General features: G+C 49.1%; 1 protein-coding gene across 5 annotated transcripts in view; it reads left to right on the forward strand.

Moving 5' to 3' along the window:
- PASK (PAS domain containing serine/threonine kinase) overlaps positions 1 to 19,898 on the forward strand; it is a 351,902-nt gene that overhangs the window by 157,004 nt on the left and 175,000 nt on the right. For all 5 annotated transcript variants that reach the window (XM_063915754.1, XM_063915758.1, XM_063915756.1 and 2 more), the window contains 2 exons: positions 2,528 to 2,656; positions 3,601 to 3,735. In XM_063915754.1, coding sequence (XP_063771824.1) covers positions 2,528 to 2,656; positions 3,601 to 3,735 — 264 coding nt within the window. The remainder of the gene's footprint in view (positions 1 to 2,527; positions 2,657 to 3,600; positions 3,736 to 19,898) is intronic.

Consider the following 19,898-nt stretch of genomic DNA (forward strand, 5'->3'; position numbering starts at 1 on the left):
AATTTCAACTGGGTCGATTCCTACATTTCCTGCAAACAGGATTATCTATGGGCCTCAAATTAGGGTCCATTAAGGTTCAAACTAATCCCATTGGTTTGAGCCACTCAAATCGGTAGATTTGAAATATCTTACATGGAAAGTAACCATGCTACTGGCCCTGGCTTCAGCCAGGAGAGTGTCGGAATTGGCGGCTTTATCGTATAAAAGCCCATATCTGATTTTCCATTCGGACAGGGCAGAATTGAGGACGCGTCCTCATTTTCTGCCTAAGGTGGTATCAGCGTTTCACCTGAACCAGCCTATTGTGGTGCCTGCGGCTACTAGCGATTTGGAGGATTCCAAGTTGCTGGACGTTGTCAGAGCATTGAAAATATATATTTCAAGGACGGCTGGAGTCAGAAAATCTGACTCGCTGTTTATACTGTGTGCACCCAACAAGCTGGGTGCTCCTGCTTCTAAGCAGACGATTGCTCGTTGGATTTGTAGCACAATTCAACTGGCACATTCTGTGGCAGGCCTGCCACAGCCTAAATCTGTCAATGCCCACTCCACAAGGAAGGTGGGCTCATCTTGGGCGGCTGCCCGAGGGGTCTCGGCATTACAACTCTGCCGAGCAGCTATGTGGTCAGGGGAGAACACGTTTGTAAAATTCTACAAATTTGATACCCTGGCTAAGGAGGACCTGGAGTTCTCTCATTCGGTGCTGCAGAGTCATCCGCACTCTCCCGCCCGTTTGGGAGCTTTGGTATAATCCCCATGGTCCTGACGGAGTCCCCAGCATCCACTAGGACGTCAGAGAAAATAAGAATTTACTCACCGGTAATTCTATTTCTCGTAGTCCGTAGTGGATGCTGGGCACCCATCCCAAGTGCGGATTGTCTGCAATACTTGTACATAGTTATTGTTACAAAAAAATCGGGTTGTTTATTGTTGTGAGCCATCTTTTCAGAGGCTCCTACGTTATCATACTGTTAACTGGGTTCAGATCACAAGTTGTACGGTGTGATTGGTGTGGCTGGTATGAGTCTTACCCGGGATTCAAAATCCTTCCTTATTGTGTACGCTCGTCCGGGCACAGTATCCTAACTGAGGCTTGGAGGAGGGTCATAGTGGGAGGGGCCAGTGCACACCAGGTAGTCATAAATCTTTCTAGAGTGCCCAGCCTCCTTCGGAGCCCGCTATTCCCCATGGTCCTTACGGAGTTCCCAGCATCCACTACGGACTACGAGAAATAGAATTACCGGTGAGTAAATTCTTATTTTTTTCCCCCTGGATTCTGTGAGCAGTCACTCACCTGTTACACTTGTGGCATATTTGTGCGTTTTTTGTTAAGTTTTATTATAATTGTTTAGTGTTCATTCTATCACCCTGCACCTGTCACAACCCATGTAGTTCCTTCTTCCTGCCTGGGGTGTCGCTCTCTGCTATGGTGTTTCTAGCACACTCTTGTCTATCTCAGTACTGAGATACAGACCAGAATCTGCTAGAAGCAGCAGAGCAGAGAGCAACACCCCAGACAGGTAAGAGGAACTGCAGCGGTTGTGACAGGTGCAGGGTGTTAGAATGAACACTAATTGTTGAAATTCAAGGGATACACCCAACACCTGATGATATACAGGAGTAAAGACACAGCTGCAGTGATAAATTAAGAGGCAGTCGCCCACCTCAATACAAATTACAAGCTTGAAGAAGGCTACAGACCAGGCCAAAATGCATTGCTGCTCCCTACATGTGTGAATTCTCTGCCATGGTTATCTGGCCCCAAGCATTTCCAAATTGCCGCACTAAATGAAACATACATAACCATGTCCATTGATACCTCTGTAATCCTCTGATAACCTGTCTGCTGTGCAATCCCTGGAGCTGCTGCTAGCTGCTGGATACGTCCCTGCTTGAAATTGAGACAGCCAGGATCAGCACAGAACAGCGCGGCTCACTGCATGAAATACGCTCTCAGGTGACACAAGACTTATATTGGGGTGATCCAGAGGAACTGTTTGGGACTATACACTGCGATGTCATGTAACAGCCGCCAATGAGATGCTAGCTGGACAAGAACTTTGTTCTCTTAGTGTGGCTGGAATGAGAATTGGAGCCCTACAACTGGATTTACATATTGATATATGCTTGCATTGATATACTGGAGTTTCAAAAGACTGTGCATGATACGGTACATATATAATGAGAATTTGCAAAAGAACAGTTATCCTTTTTGAACAACGTGGCTGGAAGAGCTACAAATCCTAATTGTTACTATTAGTTTCCAAGTGATACATAAAGTTTCTTTTATTAATACTGGTGGGATTGTGTGTGTGTGTGTGTGTGTGTGTGTGTGTGTGTGTGTGTATATGAGATGGTTTTAGATCATTTTGACGTATGAATACAGTTTACATATACTATTGAATTTATTGTCTCCGCAAGACGCAGCCGCGCGGTCTCTTTGTTGTAATCGCTGAAATGCATCCAGCACTGTGCTTTCCTACTTAGTGACCGTAAAAACCTGCAATAATTGTGCTTTGTCCCTCAGGTAGAAGCCATGCGGAATGGGGGAGATGTGATTGTGTTATGTCTGTGGATAAGCCGAGTAGAAAACCAATGTCTGCTACAATTGGAGACTCTACAAACAATCACCACTGTTTTATCATTCCAGCAGGATGTGAGTACTTCTGAATTACCAGGAGCGTATGACTGCAATGTACTATCCACTATTCTCCTTTAGTGGTTTTAGGGCAATTACTTATTGTTGCAATTACAAGGTGTGGGGATACCGTGGTAATGTTTAGCTCTCTTACCCTTCCTAGTCAACTGGCTGCTCTTATTTTGTGTTGCTGCTGGCCTTTCTGGTAGCGTGACATGGGTTAAATAAATCACTTATGCATATAACGGGTGAAAATCACACCGTTTTATAATATGACAAAGCACAACACAAAACCGTAGCCCAAATACAACTTTTAAGAACATGGTATTCAGCACCTTGCAAAGTTTGTACCTATTGGTTTACAGCGCACGCCATCCTTAGATGGCGTAAAGTGCTTTATGCCTATGGAGGCATTCTCGCAGGATAGAATGTACATAGAGGTGGGTTGGTGTTAATATATTTTAATGCCTCCATATTATTCAGTATGCCCCAGTAAACATGGAAAGTAGCATTTAACGTAAGTGGAAAAAGTCCAGATTTTTGTGTTTTGGTGTAAGTTTCAGAGTATTACTAATTTTGGGTTGGGGCCGCGTTCCCTGGTGGTCAGCATCCCGATGCCAGGATCCCGGCAGCAGAATGCTGGGTGGGGGATGCATGCGCAAGGAAGCCCCTTGCGGGCTCCCTGCGCTCGTCATGCTGCGGCCTTGGTGGCGAGCGCAGGTTCTATTCCCACTCGATGGGTGTTGTGGACACCCACGAGTGGGAATAGTCCCTTCTAGTCGGTATGCGGACTGTCTGTATTTTGAGTGGCCGGGATGCAGGGGGAGTTATTGTGACCGTCTGTCACGTAACTACATCCCACTAATTTTGCTTGGAAAAGTTACAGCTTTTAACTGTAACTTGGAAAATGTTGTCCAGCTCTAGAACAATTATTCACTGAATGTCATAATTTTGTCTTTTAGGGCAAGATCGTGTCGTGTGATCCGACTTGTGCACAGCTGTATGGGTATATGGACCCTGAAGAGCTATTAGGGCAGCACATTACATTCTTGATGCCAGCAGTTCATATTCCCCATCACAAAAAAGAAATGTCGCAGGTATAATACAAATGCCACAAAAGAAATTTCGTACTAATCATACTGGGCGCTCCCTTCTATAAATCACATATATTTTCAAAATGAAAAATGCATTTATACATCAGATAAAAAAAAGTGCAATGAATATATTCAATATATTGTATACGTTCCTGTAGTCGACTTGTTTTTTCCGCGTGTAGTTCCAATTTTAGGTGCTTCTCCGCTTTTTCTTTCCGATGTTATTCATGGGCATCATAGAAAAAAAGATGATGTAGATATATCATGCATCACGTTTTTTTATTTTTTAGATGATCAGACAGATAAAATCACCAGTATCAGACCAAGATGAGATAATTACTGGAAAGTATAGAGAACTGATCCAGTCCTCAAACATGTATGAACCAAAACCTCCAGATTGCCTCCTGGGAAGCAGAAAAGGGAGAACGGCCCCGCTGGTATCACTATTGTGGGCGGGCCGGCCCCCTCAAACGTCACTAATGGGGGCATGCCCTAGCTGCCGACGTTGCTGATGGGGGCGTGCGGTGCTGGGCTTTCCCCCAAGCTCCAGCTCTAATGTGAATAGATTTTCTGCGCATGCGGCAGGGTGTTTCAGCAGGGCGTCGCTGAGAGGCAGGATGCATTTTGCCCTTCTAAAATCGGGGAGTGGTCAGCGTCCTGCTAAAACAGCCTAGCATGAACACTATATATTTCTCTGACGTCCTAGTGGATGCTGGGAACTCCGTAAGGACCATGGGGAATAGACGGGCTCCGCAGGAGACTGGGCACTCTAAAAGAAAGATTAGGTACTATCTGGTGTGCACTGGCTCCTCCCTCTATGCCCCTCCTCCAGACCTCAGTTAGATTTCTGTGCCTGGCCGAGCTGGATGCACACTAGGGGCTCTCCTGAGCTCCTAGAAAGAAAGTATATGTTAGGTTTTTTATTTTACAGTGAGACCTGCTGGCAACAGGCTCACTGCAACGAGGGACTAAGGGGAGAAGAAGCGAACCTACCTGCTTGCAGCTAGCTTGGGCTTCTTAGGCTACTGGACACCATTAGCTCCAGAGGGATCGACCGCAGGACCCGTCCTTGGTGTTCGTTCCCGGAGCCGCGCCGCCGTCCCCCTTACAGAGCCAGAAGCATGAAGATGGTCCGGGAAATCGGCAGCAGAAGACTTCAGTCTTCACCAAGGTAGCGCACAGCACTGCAGATGTGCGCCATTGCTCCTCATACACACTTCACACTCCGGTCACTGAGGGTGCAGGGCGCTGGGGGGGGGGGGGGGACGCCCTGAGCAGCAATAAAAACACCTTGGCTGGCAAAATAATCACAATATATAGCCCCAGAGGCTATATATGTGATAATTACCCCTGCCAGAATCTATAAAAAAGCGGGAGAAAAGTCCGCGAAAAAGGGGCGGAGCTATCTCCCTCAGCACACTGGCGCCATTTTCTCTTCACAGTGTAGCTGGAAGACAGCTCCTCATGCTCTCCCCTGTAGTTTTCAGGCTCAAAGGGTTAAAAAGAGAGGAGGGGCACTAAATTTAGGCGCAATATTGTTTATACAAGCAGCTATTGGGGAAAATTCACTCAGTGATAGTGTTTATCCCTACATTATATAGCGCTCTGGTGTGTGCTGGCATACTCTCTCTCTGTCTCCCCAAAGGGCTGTGTGGGGTCCTGTCCTCAGTCAGAGCATTCCCTGTGTGTGTGCGGTGTGTCGGTACGGCTGTGTCGACATGTTTGATGAGGAGGCTTATGTGGAGGCGGAGCAGATGCCGATAAATGGGATGTCGCCCCCTGTGGGCCGACACCAGAGTGGATGGATAGGTGGAAGGTATTAACCGACAGTGTCAACTCCTTACATAAAAGGCTGGATGAGGTAACAGCTATGGGACAGCCGGCTTCTCAGCCCGCGCCTGCCCAGGCGTCTCAAAGGCCATCAGGGGCTCAAAAACGCCCGCTCCCTCAGATAGCAGACACAGATGTCGACACGGAGTCTGACTCCAGTGTTGACGAGGTTGAGACATATACACAATCCACTAGGAACATCCGTTACATGATCCCGGCAATAAAAAATGTGTTACACATTTCTGACATTAACCCAAGTACCACTAAAAAAGGGTTTTATGTTTGGGGAGAAAAAGCAGGCAGTGTTTTGTTCCCCCATCAAATGAGTGAATGAAGTGTGAAAAAGCGTGGGTTCCCCCGATAAGAAACTGGTAATTTCTAAAAAGTTACTGATGGCGTACCGTTTCCCGCCAGAGGATAAGTTACGCTGGGAGGTATCCCCTAGGGTGGATAAGGCGCTCACACGTTTGTCAAAAAAGGTGGCACTGCCGTCTTAGGATACGGCCACTTTGAAGGTACCTGCTGATAAAAAGCAGGAGGCTATCCTGAAGTCTGTATTTACATACTCAGGTACTAGACTGAGACCTGCAGATAGTGCTGCTGCAGCGTGGTCTGTAACCCTGTCAAACAGGGATACTATTTTGCGAACATAAGTCGTCGTCTTATATATGAGGGATGCACAGAGGGATATTTTGCCGGCTGGCATCCAGAATTAATGCAATGGCCATTCTGTCAGGAGGGTATTAGAGACCCGACACTAGACAGGTGATGCTGACTTTAAAAGGCACATAGAGCCTTATAAGGGTGAGGAGTTGTTTGGGGATGGTCTCTGGGACCTCGTATCCACAGCAACAGCTGGGAAGAAAATTTTTTACCTCAGGTTTCCTCACAGCCTAAGAAAGCACTGTATTATCAGGTACAGTCCTTTCGGCTTCAGAAAAGCAAGCGGGTCAAAGGCGCTTCCTTTCTGCACAGGGAAGAGGGAAAAAGCTGCACCAGTCAGCCAGTTCCCAGAATCAAAATTCTTCCCCCGCTTCCTCTGAGTCCACCGCATGATGCGGGGGCTCCACAGGCGTAGCCAGGTACGGATGGGCCGCCTCAAAAATTTCAGCGATCAGTGGGCTCGCTCACAGGTGGATCCCTGGATCCTTCAAGTAGTATCTCAGGGGTACAGGCTGGAATTCGAGGCGTCTCCCCCCCGCCGTTTCCTCAAATCTGCCTTGCCGACAACTCCCTCAGGCAGGGAGGCTGTGCTAGAGGCAATTCACAAGCTGTATTCCCAGCAGGTGATAGTCAAGGTGCCCCTACTTCAACAAGGACGGGGTTACTATTCCACACTGTTTGTGGTACCGAAACCGGACGGTTCGGTGAGACCCATTTTAAATTTGAAGTCCTTGAACACATACATAAAAAAATTCAAGTTCAAGATGGAATCGCTCAGGGCGGTTATTGCAAGCCTGGAGGAGAGGGATTACATGGTATCCCTGGACATCAAGGATGCTTACCTACATGTCCCCATTTACCATCCTCACCAGGAGTACCTCAGATTTGTGGTACAGGATTGCCATTACCAATTCCAAACACTGCCGTTTGGACTGTCCACGGCACCGAGGGTCTTTACCAAGGTAATGGCAGAAATGATGATACTCCTTCGAAAAAAGGGAGTTTTTAATTATCCCGTACTTGGACGATCTCCTTATAAAGGCGAGGTCCATGGAGCAGTTGTTGGTCGGAGTAGCACTATCTCGGGAAGTGCTACAACAGCACGGATGGATTCTATACATTCCAAAGTCACAGCTGGTTCCTACCACACGCCTGCTGTTCCTGGGGATGGTTCTGGACACAGAACAGAAAAAAAGTGTTTCTCCCGCAGGAGAAAGCCAAGGAGCTGTCATCTCTAGTCAGAGACCTCCTGAAACCAAAACAGGTATCGGTGCATCACTGCACACGAGTCCTGGGAAAAATGGTAGCTTCTTACGAAGCAAAATTCCATTCGGCAGGTTCCATGCAAGAACCTTTCAGTGGGACCTCTTGGACAAGTGGTCGGAATCGCATCTTCAGATGCATCGGCTGATAACCCTGTCTCCAAGGACCAGGGTATCTCTACTGTGGTGGCTGCAGAGTGCTCATCTTCAAGAGGGCCGCAGATTCGGCATACAGGACTGGGTCCTGGTAACCACGGATGCCAGCCTTCGAGGCTGGGGGGCAGTCACACAGGGAAGAAATTTCCAAGGACTTTGGTCAAGTCAGGAGTCGTCCCTACACATAAATATTCTGGAACTGAGGGCCATTTACAATGCCCTAAGTCTGGCATGGCCTCTGCTTCAAAACCAGCCGGTACTGATCCAATCAGACAACATCACGGCAGTCGCCCATGTAAACCGACAGGGCGGCACAAGAAGCAGGATGGCGATGGCAGAAGCCACAAGGATTCTCCGATGGGCGGAAAATCACGTCTTAGCACTGTCAGCAGTGTTCATTCCGGGAGGGGACAACTGGGAAGCAGACTTCCTCAGCAGACACGACCGACACCCGGGAGAGTGGGGACTTCATCCAGAAGTCTTTCAACTGTTGGTAAACCGTTGGGAAAGGCCACAGGTGGACATGATGACGTCCCGCCTAAACAAAAAACTAGATATTGCGCCAGGTCAAGGGACCCCTCAGGCAATAGCTGTGGACGCTCTAGTGACACCGTGGGTGTACCAGTCGATTTATGTATTCCCTCCTCTGCCTCTCATACCAAAGGTACTGAGAATAATAAGAAAACGAGGAGTAAGAACGATACTCGTGGTTCCGGATGGGCCAAGAAGAGCTTGGTACCCAGAACTTCTTCAAGAAATAATATCAGAGGACCCATGGCCTCTACCGCTCAGACAGGATCTGCTACAGCAGGGGCCCTGTCTGTTCCAAGACTTACCGCGGCTGCGTTGGACGGCATGGCGGTTGAATTCCGGATCCTAAAGCAAAAGGTCATTCCGGAGGAAGTCATTCCTACGCTGATAAAAGCCAGGAAAGAAGTAACCGCAAACCATTATCACCGTATTTGGCGAAAATATGTTGCGTGGTGTGAGGCCAGGAAGGCCCCAACAGAGGAATTTCAGCTTGGTCGTTTTCTGCACTTCCTACAGTCAGGAGTAATTATGGGCCTAAAATTGGGTCCTATTAAGGTCCAGATTTCGGCTCTGTCGATTTTCTTCCAGAAAGAACTGGCTTCGCTGCCTGGAGTTCAGACATTTGTAAAGGGAGTGCTACATATTCAGCCCCTTTTTTGTGCCTTCTGTGGCACCTTGGGATCTCAACGTGGTGTTGAGTTTCTTAAAATCACATTGGTTTGAGCCACTTAAAACTGTGGATTTTAAATATCTCACGTGGAAAGTGGTCATGTTATTGGCCCTGGCTTCAGCCAGGCATGTGTCAGAATTGGCGGCTTTGTCATGTAAAAGCCCTTATCTGATTTTCCATATGGATAGGGCAGAATTGAGGACTCGTCCCCAGTTTCTCCCTAAGGTGGTATCTGCTTTTCACTTGAACCAACCTATTGTAGTGCCTGCGGCTACTAGGGACTTGGAAGATTCCAAGTTACTGGACGGAGTCAGGGCCTTAAAAAATTATATTTCCAGGACGGCTGGAGTCAGGAAAACTGACTCGTTTTTTATCCTGTAGGCACCCAACAAGCTAGGTGCTCCTGCTTCTAAGCAGACTATTGCTCGCTGAATTTGTAGCACAATTCAGCTGGAGCATTCTGCGGCTGGATTGCCGCATCCTAAATCAGTAACAGCCCATTCCACGAGGAAAGTGGGCTCATCTTGGGCGGCTGCCCGAGGGGTCTCGGCTTTACAACTTTGCCGAGCTGCAACTTGGTCAGGGGCAAACACGTTTGCTAAATTCTACAAATTTGATACCCTGGCTGAGGAGGACCTTGAGTTCTCTCATTCGGTGCTGCAGAGTCATCCGCACTCTCCCGCCCGTTTGGGAGCTTTGGTATAATCCCCATGGTCCTTATGGAGTTCCCAGCATCCACTAGGACGTCAGAGAAAATAAGATTTTACTCACCGGTAATTCTATTTCTCGTAGTCCGTAGTGGATGCTGGGCGCCCATCCCAAGTGCGGATTGTCTGCAATACTTGTATATAGTTATTGCCTAACTAAAGGGTTATTGTTGAGCCATCTGTTGAGAGGCTCAGTTATATTTCATACTGTTAACTGGGTATAGTATCACGAGTTATACGGTGTGATTGGTGTGGCTGGTATGAGTCTTACCCGGGATTCAAAATCCTTCCTTATTGTGTCAGCTCTTCCGGGCACAGTATCCTAACTGAGGTCTGGAGGAGGGGCATAGAGGGAGGAGCCAGTGCACACCAGATAGTACCTAATCTTTCTTTTAGAGTGCCCAGTCTCCTGCGGAGCCCGTCTATTCCCCATGGTCCTTACGGAGTTCCCAGCATCCACTACGGACTACGAGAAATAGATTTACCGGTGAGTAAAATCTTATTTTAATTCAAATTTCTGAACGACAAAGCTTTGATAGATTAAATGGCTATGCATATGTTTTTAGATTGGAAGCTCTCTGTGGCCGGAGACCCAGCCACATCGCTTTTGTTCAAATTACTAAACAACAAAGCTTAGATGGATGAAAGAGCTGTAAATATTGAATATGTGGCTTATGCTCTTATAGGAAGATATTTTATTTTAGAAGGTTTTGACATTTGTAAACAGATTGTTCATGGGACATTCTCACATAGTAAATAATATAGTAATTATCCTGACCTTGAGGTACATTCAATAAGTGTCAGAAGCTGCCGTCTTGTCGGAAAGACAGCAGCTTCCGACAGATTTAGGTCGGAAGGGATTCCGACCTGTTCAAAGCCATGCCATTTTTTCCGACAAGTCTGGAATTCCCGACTTGTCGGAAACCACCTGTATTGACGGCTTAGCCGCAGATCCACGTGTTACATTGCCAAATCCAACAGGTTTTAGTCCCGGTTCCAACAATGTCAATCTCGCTTTTTTAAAAATCTGATTGACAATGTCTGAACCGGGGAGATAAGACGGAGAACAGGTCAGCGGGGACGGGACCATGTGTGGAGACAAGCGGGGACTGAGCGGGGAGCGCCTGTGTAGAAGGAGCGGGCGGTGAGTAGCGGGGAGCGGCCAAATCAGACAGTCTGATTTGGCCAACTCATTGAATAGTCGAAAGGATCCGACAGGTATTGAATACACCCCATGTGTGAAATGACCAAGCTTCGTTTACAGTCAACTCCCTTCAGTGGGTATTGTGTGTCTGTGTAATTCTTAGAGACACACAGGAGAAAAGACAGTTTGTTGTACCGTATTTTAGAATTCCCTGTTGTGTGGAATATCTTAAGGAAGTGTTTATGAAAAGATATAGTTATATGCTAAAGCAGATGGTTATGAAAGGAAGGAGGAAATTGTTTTGCCCGTTTTGAAATGTACGCTGTATTTATTTATATTTTGTGAGATAGTTTTATTGCTTAAGGGACCTAGGGTGAATTTACCTCCTGTGGTAGTGTGTGTTCGGATAGGATAAAGGAGAGAATTATGAACCCTGCAATGTGTCTATCTTCTGTGAGATCAAGAAGAATTGTACTTTTACTGAACATGTGTATGCTGTGATACCCCCTAAGCAATAGCTGCAAGAGGAAGAGTCCTATTGAAGACTTTGAGCAATAATAAACATCTTGCCTTTTACGACTACTGCATCCATATCGTGCAACGAATATAATTGCTCCAAATACTGTTTTTCTCTGACGTCCTAGTGGATGCTGGGAACTCCGTAAGGACCATGGGGAATAGCGGCTCCGCAGGAGTCTGGGCACAAAAGTAAAGCTTTAGGACTACCTGGTGTGCACTGGCTCCTCCCCCTATGACCCTCCTCCAAGCCTCAGTTAGATTTTTGTGCCCGACCGAGCAGGGTGCAATCTAGGAGGCTCTCCTGAGCTTCTTAGGAAAAGTTTAGTTTTAGGTTTTTTATTTTCAGTGAGACCTGCTGGCAACAGGCTCACTGCATCGAGGGACTAAGGGGAGAAGAAGCGAACCTGCCTGCTTGCAGCCAGCTTGGGCTTCTTGGCTACTGGACACCATTAGCTCCAGAGGGACCGAACACAGGCCCAGCCTCGGAGTCCGGTCCCAGAGCCGCGCCGCCGGCCCCCTTACAGAGCCAGAAGCAAGAAGAGGTCCGGAAAATCGGCGGCAGAAGACATCAGTCTTCACCAAGGTAGTGCACAGCACTGCAGCTGTGCGCCATTGCTCCTCATACACACTTCACACTCCGGTCACTGAGGGTGCAGGGCGCTGGGGGGCGGGGCGCCCTGAGAAGCAATAAAAACACCTTGGCTGGCTAAAATTATATCACATATAGCTCCAGGGCTATATGGATGTATATTAACCCCTGCCAGATTACAGATAAAAGCGGGAGAAAAGTCCGCCGAGAAGGGGGCGGGGCCTATCTCCTCAGCACACTGGCGCCATTTTCCCTCACAGCCCCGCTGGAAGGACGTCTCCCTGACTCTCCCCTGCAGTCCTGCACTACAGAAAAGGGTTAAAAAGAGAGGGGGGGCACTAATTAGGCGCAGTATAACTATATACAGCAGCTATAAGGTGAAAAACACTCTATATAGTGTTATCCCTACATATATATAGCGCTCTGGTGTGTGCTGGCATACTCTCCCTCTGTCTCCCCAAAGGGCTAGTGGGGTCCTGTCCTCTATCAGAGCATTCCCTGTGTGTGTGCTGTGTGTCGGTACTGCTGTGTCGACATGTATGAAGAGGAAAATGATGTGGAGGCGGAGCAATTGCCTGTAGTGGAGATGTCACCCCCTAGGGGGTCGACACCTGAGTGGATGGGCTTATGGAAGGAATACGTGAAAGTGTTAACTCTTTACATAAGAAGTTTGATGACATGGGACAGCCGGCTACTCGGCTTGGGCCTGTCCAGGCGTCTCAAAGGCCATCAGGGGCTCTAAAACGCCCGCTACCTCAGATGGCAGATACAGACGTCGACACGGATACTGACTCCAGTGTCGACGACGAGGAGACGAATGTAACTTCCAGTAGGGCCACACGTTACATGATTGAGGCAATGAAAACTGTTTTACATATTACTGATAGTACAACAGTAACCGTTAAAAAGGGTATTATGTTTGGTGAGAAAAAACGACCTGTAGTTTTTCTTGCATCTGAGGAATTAAATTAATATGTGCTGAAGCGTGGGTTTCTCCCGATAAAACACTGTTAATTCCTAAAAGGTTATTGGCAACGTACCCTTTCCCGCCAGAGGATAGGGCACGTTGGGAAACACCCCCTAAGGTAGAAAAGCGCTCACACGCTTGTCCAAACAGGTGGCACTGCCGTCTCCTGATACGGCCGCCCTTAAGGATCCTGCTGACAGAAAGCAGGAGACTATCCAAAATGTATATACACACATACTGGTATTATACTGCGACCAGCGATCGCCTCAGCCTGGATGTGCAGTGCTGGGGTGGCTTGGTCTGACTCCCTGACTGAAAATATCGATACCCTTGATAGGGACAGTATATTACTGACTGTAGAACATTTAAAAGATGCATGCGTGATGCACAGAGGGATATTTGCCGACTGGCATCAACAGTCAGTGCGCTGTCCATATCCGCCAGAAGAGGTTTATGGACGCGGCAGTGGTCAGGTGATGCCGATTCTAAAAGGCATATGGAAGTATTGCCTTATAAAGGGGAGGAGTTATTTGGGGTAGGTCTATCAGACCTAGTGTCCACAGCAACTGCTGGGAAATCCACGTTTGTACCCCAGGTAGCCTCTCAGCATAGGAAGACGCCATATTATCAGGCGCAGTCCATTTCGGCCCCATAAGGGCAAGCGGACAAAAGGCTCCTCAATTCTGCCCCGTGGCAGAGGGAGAGGAAAAAGGCTGCAACAAACAGCCAGTTCCCAGGAACAGAAGTCCTCCCCCACTTCCGCCAAGTCCTCAGCATGACGCTGGGGCTCTACAAGCGGACTCAGGTACGGTGGGGGCCCGTCTCAAAAATTTCAGCGCACAGTGGGCTCGCTCACAGGTGGACTCCTGGATCCTTCAGGTAGGATCTCGGGTACAAATTGGAATTCAAGACGTCTCCCCCTCGCCATTTCCTAAAGTCTGCCTTACCTCCGACAGGGAGGCGGTATTAGAAGCTATTCACAAGCTGTATTCCCAGCAGGTGATAATCAAGGTACCCCTCCTGCAACAAGGAAAGGGGTATTATTCCACGCTATTGTGGTACCGAAGCCGGACGGCTCGGTGAGACCCATTTTAAATCTAAAGTCATTGAACACTTACAATGGTGTCTCGGGACATCAAGGATGCTTACCTCCATGTCCCAATTTACCCTTCTCACCAAGGGTATCTCAGGTTTGTGGTACAGAACTGCCACTATCAGTTTCAGACGCTGCCGTTTGGATTGTCCACGGCACCCCGGGTCTTTACCAAAGTAATGGCCGAAATGATGATACTCCTTCGAAGGAAGGGAGTTTTAATTATCCCTTACTTGGACGATCTCCTGATAAGGGCAAGATCCAGGGAACAGTTGGTAGTCGGGGTAGCACTATCTCAAGTAGTGTTGCGGCAGCACGGTTGGATTTTCAATATTCCAAAATCGCAGCTGATCCCGACGACACGTCTTCTATTCCTAGGGATGATCCTGGACACAGTCCAGAAAAAGGTGTTTCTCCCGGAGGAGAAAGCCAGGGAGTTATCCGAGCTAGTCAGTAACCTCCTAAAACCAGGCCAAGTGTCAGTGCATCAATGCACAGGGGTCCTGGGAAAAATGGTGGCTTCCTACGAAGCAATCCCATTCGGCAGATTCCACGCAAGAACTTTCCAGTGGGACCTGCTGGACAAATGGTCCGGATCGCATCTTCAGATGCATCAGCGGATAACCCTGTCACCAAAGACAAGGGTGTCTCTCCTGTGGTGGTTGCAGAGTGCTCATCTTCTAGAGGGCCGCAGATTCGGCATTCAGGACTGGGTCCTGGTGACCACGGATGCCAGCCTACGAGGCTGGGGAGCAGTCACACAGGGAAGAAATTTCCAGGGCTTGTGGTCAAGCCTGGAGACATCACTTCACATAAATATCCTGGAGCTAAGGGCCATTTACAATGCTCTAAGCCTAGCAAGACCGCTGCTTCAAGGTCAGCCGGTGCTGATCCAGTCAGACAACATCACGGCAGTCGCCCACGCAAACAGACAGGGCGGCACAAGAAGCAGGAGGGCAATGGCAGAAGCTGCAAGGATTCTTCGCTGGGCGGAAAATCATGTGATAGCACTGTCAGCAGTGTTCATTCCGGGAGTGGACAAACTGGGAAGCAGACTTCCTCAGCAGGCACGACCTCCACCCGGGAGAGTGGGGACTTCACCCAGAAGTCTTCCACATGATTGTGAACCGTTGGAAAAAACCAAAGGTGGACATGATGGCGTCCCGCCTCAACAAAAAACTAGACGGGTATTGCGCCAGGTCAAGGGACCCTCAGGCAATAGCTGTGGACGCTCTGGTAACACCGTGGGTGTACCAGTCAGTGTATGTGTTCCCTCCTCTGCCTCTCATACCCAAGGTACTGAGAATTATAAGACGGAGAGGAGTAAGAACTATACTCGTGGCTCCGGATTGGCCAAGAAGGACTTGGTACCCGGAACTTCAAGAGATGCTCACAGAGGACCCGTGGCCTCTACCTCTAAGAAGGGACCTGCTCCAGCAAGGACCCTGTCTGTTCCAAGACTTACCGCGGCTGCGTTTGACGGCATGGCGTTTGAACGCCGGATCCTGAAGGAAAAAGGCATTCCGGATGAAGTCATCCCTACCCTGATCAAAGCCAGGAAGGATGTAACCGCAAAGCATTATCACCGCATTTGGCGTAAATATGTTGCGTGGTGCGAGGCCAGGAAGGCCCCTACAGAGGAATTTCAACTGGGTCGATTCCTGCATTTCCTGCAAACAGGAGTGTCTATGGGCCTAAAATTGGGTTCCATTAAGGTTCAAATTTCGGCCCTGTCGATTTTCTTCCAAAAAGAACTGGCTTCAGTTCCTGAAGTTCAGACGTTTGTCAAGGGGGTACTGCATATACAGCCTCCTTTTGTGCCTCCAGTGGCACCTTGGGATCTCAATGTAGTTTTGGGGTTCCTCAAATCACATTGGTTTGAACCACTTAAATCTGTGGATTTAAAACATCTCACATGGAAAGTGGTCATGCTGTTGGCCCTGGCTTCGGCCAGGCGCGTGTCAGAATTGGCGGCTTTATCTTGTAAAAGCCCTTATCTGATTTTCCATTCGGACAGGGCGGAATTGAGGACTCGTCCTCAGTTTCTCCCTAAGGTGGTATCAGCGTTTCACCTAAACCAGCCTATTGTGGTGCCTGCGGCTACTAGGGACTTGGAGGACTCCAAGTTTCTGGACATTGTCAGGGCCCTGAAAATATGTTTCCAGGACGGCTGGAGTCAGAAAATCTGACTCGCTGTTTATCCTGTATGCACCCAACAAGCTGGGTGCTCCTGCTTCTAAGCAGACTATTGCTCGTTGGATTTGTAGTACAATTCAGCTTGCACATTCTGTGGCAGGCCTGCCACAGCCAAAATCTGTAAAAGCCCACTCCACAAGGAAGGTGGGCTCATCTTGGGCGGCTGCCCGAGGGGTCTCGGCTTTACAACTTTGCCGAGCAGCTACTTGGTCAGGGGCAAACACGTTTGCTAAATTCTACAAATTTGATACCCTGGCTGAGGAGGACCTGGAGTTCTCTCATTCGGTGCTGCAGAGTCATCCGCACTCTCCCGCCCGTTTGGGAGCTTTGGTATAATCCCCATGGTCCTTACGGAGTTCCCAGCATCCACTAGGACGTCAGAGAAAATAAGAATTTACTTACCGATAATTCTATTTCTCGTAGTCCGTAGTGGATGCTGGGCGCCCATCCCAAGTGCGGATTGTCTGCAATACTTGTACATAATAATTGTTAACTAAATCGGGTTTTTGTTGTTGTGAGCCATCTTTCCAGAGGCTCCTCTGTTATCATGCTGTTAACTGGGTTCAGATCACGAGTTGTACGGTGTGATTGGTGTGGCTGGTATGAGTCTTACCCGGGATTCAAAATCCTTCCTTATTGTGTACGCTCGTCCGGGCACAGTATCCTAACTGAGGCTTGGAGGAGGGTCATAGGGGGAGGAGCCAGTGCACACCAGGTAGTCCTAAAGCTTTACTTTTGTGCCCAGACTCCTGCGGAGCCGCTATTCCCCATGGTCCTTAAGGAGTTCCCAGCATCCACTACGGACTACGAGAAATAGAATTATCGGTAAGTAAATTCTTATTTTTTTGTTGTTTTTTTCTCTGGCTGTTCTGGAGTGAGCCTAGTATCTCCAATACCCACCCTCTGCCAGCTACAATAAAGGTACTGGTCCATGGTGAGCGACCAGTGGGAATCGTCCTCAGCCAACACCAGTCAGGGAGTGTGGCATCAGCAGTTCCAAGTGATGGTCATAGGAGCTTGGTGGTGGCAGCAAGTTGCTAGCCCACTGCGCAGTGGGTGGAGTTGTTAACAGGCGGTTACTAACGGTAAGAGGGACGCTTCCAAATTCCTAAAAAGTTCACGGCTAATTACCCACTGCACAAAGGTGTCATGTCTAAGTGGGAAGTCCCGCCGATTGTGGACGCCTCCCTGGCTAGACTGTCAAAGAAGACAATCTTACCTATACCAAATGTGACTACTCTAAAGGATGTGTCAGGTCGTAAGTTGGATACGGCACTGAAATCTATCTTTGTGGCTGCAGGAGCATCACACAGACCTTCGATTATCCGTGCTTGGGTAAATAAGGCTATTGTAGCATGGGCTGGTCAAATTGTTCAGGCTGTGGCGGAAGATAACAGCCAGGAAGAAATAGTTAGACTAGCGGAGCATATCCGAGAGTCGGCCACATACATTTGCCAAGCTACAAAGGATGCTAGCAGGATAGCATCACGCATCTCAACTTTTGGCTATATCGGCCGGAAGGATTCTGTGGCTCAGAGAATGGCAAGTGGATTCGGATTCCAAGAAGGCAGTGGAGGCGATCCCCTTTGTAGGGGAGGCTTTATATGGTCCAGAATTAGACAAGTGGATTTCACAAGCAAAAGCAGGAAAATCTACTTTTCTGCCTACCACGTATCCTAGAACTACGCCACCGGTCAGAAGAAATTACTCTGTCCGGCGTTCAATTAATTTAGGTCTCAATTCTTTCGAGCCAGAGGAAGATGTTTTGGCGGTCAAGCTCGTGGAAACAGAGGTAGAGGTCGTTCCCAGTCCACAGCCCGTAAACAGGAGCCTAAACCTGTTGACAAGACCGTGGCATGATGGTCTCCCAGCTCACCTTGGGTCTCCTATGGTGGGCACACGGTTGGAAAGGTTTCAGGACACCTGGGCCAAAACCTCACCAGAAGTCTGGATCACCAATATTATTACCCAGGGATACAAAATAGAATTTCTGAACCGGCCTCACAGTCTGTTCTTTATGACAGGCAGTGATCGCGCGGAGCTAAAAAAAAAGTGGGTCCCAGGGACCCCTCACTTTTGAAAATTGGGGTCCTACCGGTCTTTTTCTGGGTCTTATCGGAATGAAGGTTCTTTTAAACTTAATCTTGTTTGGACACTACAAAAGTGTTGCAAGGTGGGGGGGATGGGGCGACAATGCTGCTGGGCTGTGTAGCATGCAGGACACCCTGCACCAGAGGTGAAACTAGACATTTTGGTGTCCTTAGGTAGAAAGTGAATTGGTGTCCCACCTCTGAGACCGAAAAGTACAGGCAATGCGTGCCGGAGGCGCGCCGCAAAATTTTAGGGGCGTGGCTTCAAGGGAAGGGGCGTGAGCACATAATAGTGCCAATTCACATTACACCACGCAGTAGTGCCGCTTATACACACTGCGCCAGGTAGAGCACGTTATACACTTTGCACCAGGTAGAGCACGTTGTACACTTTGCACCAGGTACAGCACGTTATACACTTTGCACCAGGTACAGCACGTTATACACTTTGCACCAGGTACAGCACGTTATACACTTTGCACCAGGTACAGCACGTTATACACTTTGCACCAGGTACAGCACGTTATACACTTTGCGCCAAGTACAGCACGTTATACACTTTGCGCCAGGTAGAGGACTTATACAAATTGCGCCAGTTAGATCGCGTTATACACATTGCGCCAGGCAGAGCGCGTTATACACACTGCGCCAGGCAGAGCGCGTTATACACACTGCGCAAGGCAGAGCGCGTTATACACACTGCGCCAGGCAGAGCGCGTTATACACACTGCGCCAGGCAGAGCGCGTTATACACACTGCGCCAGGCAGAGCGCGTTATACACACTGCGCCAGGCAGAGCGCGTTATACACACTGCGCCAGGCAGAGCGCGTTATACACACTGCGCCCGGCAGAGCGCGTTATACACACTGCGCCCGGTAAGAGCACTGAGGCACACTGCACCAGGTACGAGCACTGAGGCACGCTGCACCAGGTACGAGCACTGAGGCACGCTGCACCAGGTACGAGCACTGAGGCACGCTGCACCAGGTACGAGCACTGAGGCACGCTGCACCAGGTACGAGCACTGAGGCACGCTGCACCAGGTACGAGCACTGAGGCACACTGTCAGCAAAATCAGTCACCAGCGCCCCCCCCCCCCCCCCCCCTATCTCACTGCGGGACCCACAGCGTTCTGGCAGCCAGTAGTTCTCTTCTCCCCCTTCCTTCCCTCCGTCTAGTCTCCTCTCTCTCTCTCCTCCCTCCCGGACTATCAGGCAATCCATCACCGCATCACCTGTGGTGATGAGGAAAAACAGCCGACCACAGCTCCAGCCCCCCTCCCTCCGAAGACGCCAGCCAGGGAACCCTTACAGCTGCAATAAAGCTAGTAGTCACCGACCACTTACTTCCGGCACCAGCTGCACAGTCGCCGCGGGAACCCCGGACCCCTCAGCAAACCCAGGCAGACCCTCACACGGCCGTGACTAACACGCGTCACGGCCGCAGCTATACATAATACCGCCACCATACTTCACCCAATGGCCATAGCGGACTGACTCACAGGAACGCACCACACATCACGCAGGGATCGGCGTCCTCCGTGATCTAGTGGATAAAGCTGGGCAAAGTGACTGGGGCTTCCCGCGGTGCCGTCTGAGGCAGTGGTCGCGCTGCCGCTCTTGCTTTGAGAGAACACCTCAAAGGCAAGAGCGGCAGCGCGGCCACTGCCTCAGACGGCACCGCGGGAAGCCCCAGTCACTTTGCCCAGCTTTATCCACTAGAACACGGAGGACGCCGATCCCTGCCCC

The sequence above is a fragment of the Pseudophryne corroboree genome, chromosome 4 (assembly GCF_028390025.1).
Source record: "Pseudophryne corroboree isolate aPseCor3 chromosome 4, aPseCor3.hap2, whole genome shotgun sequence".
Taxonomy (NCBI): Eukaryota; Metazoa; Chordata; class Amphibia; order Anura; family Myobatrachidae; genus Pseudophryne; species Pseudophryne corroboree.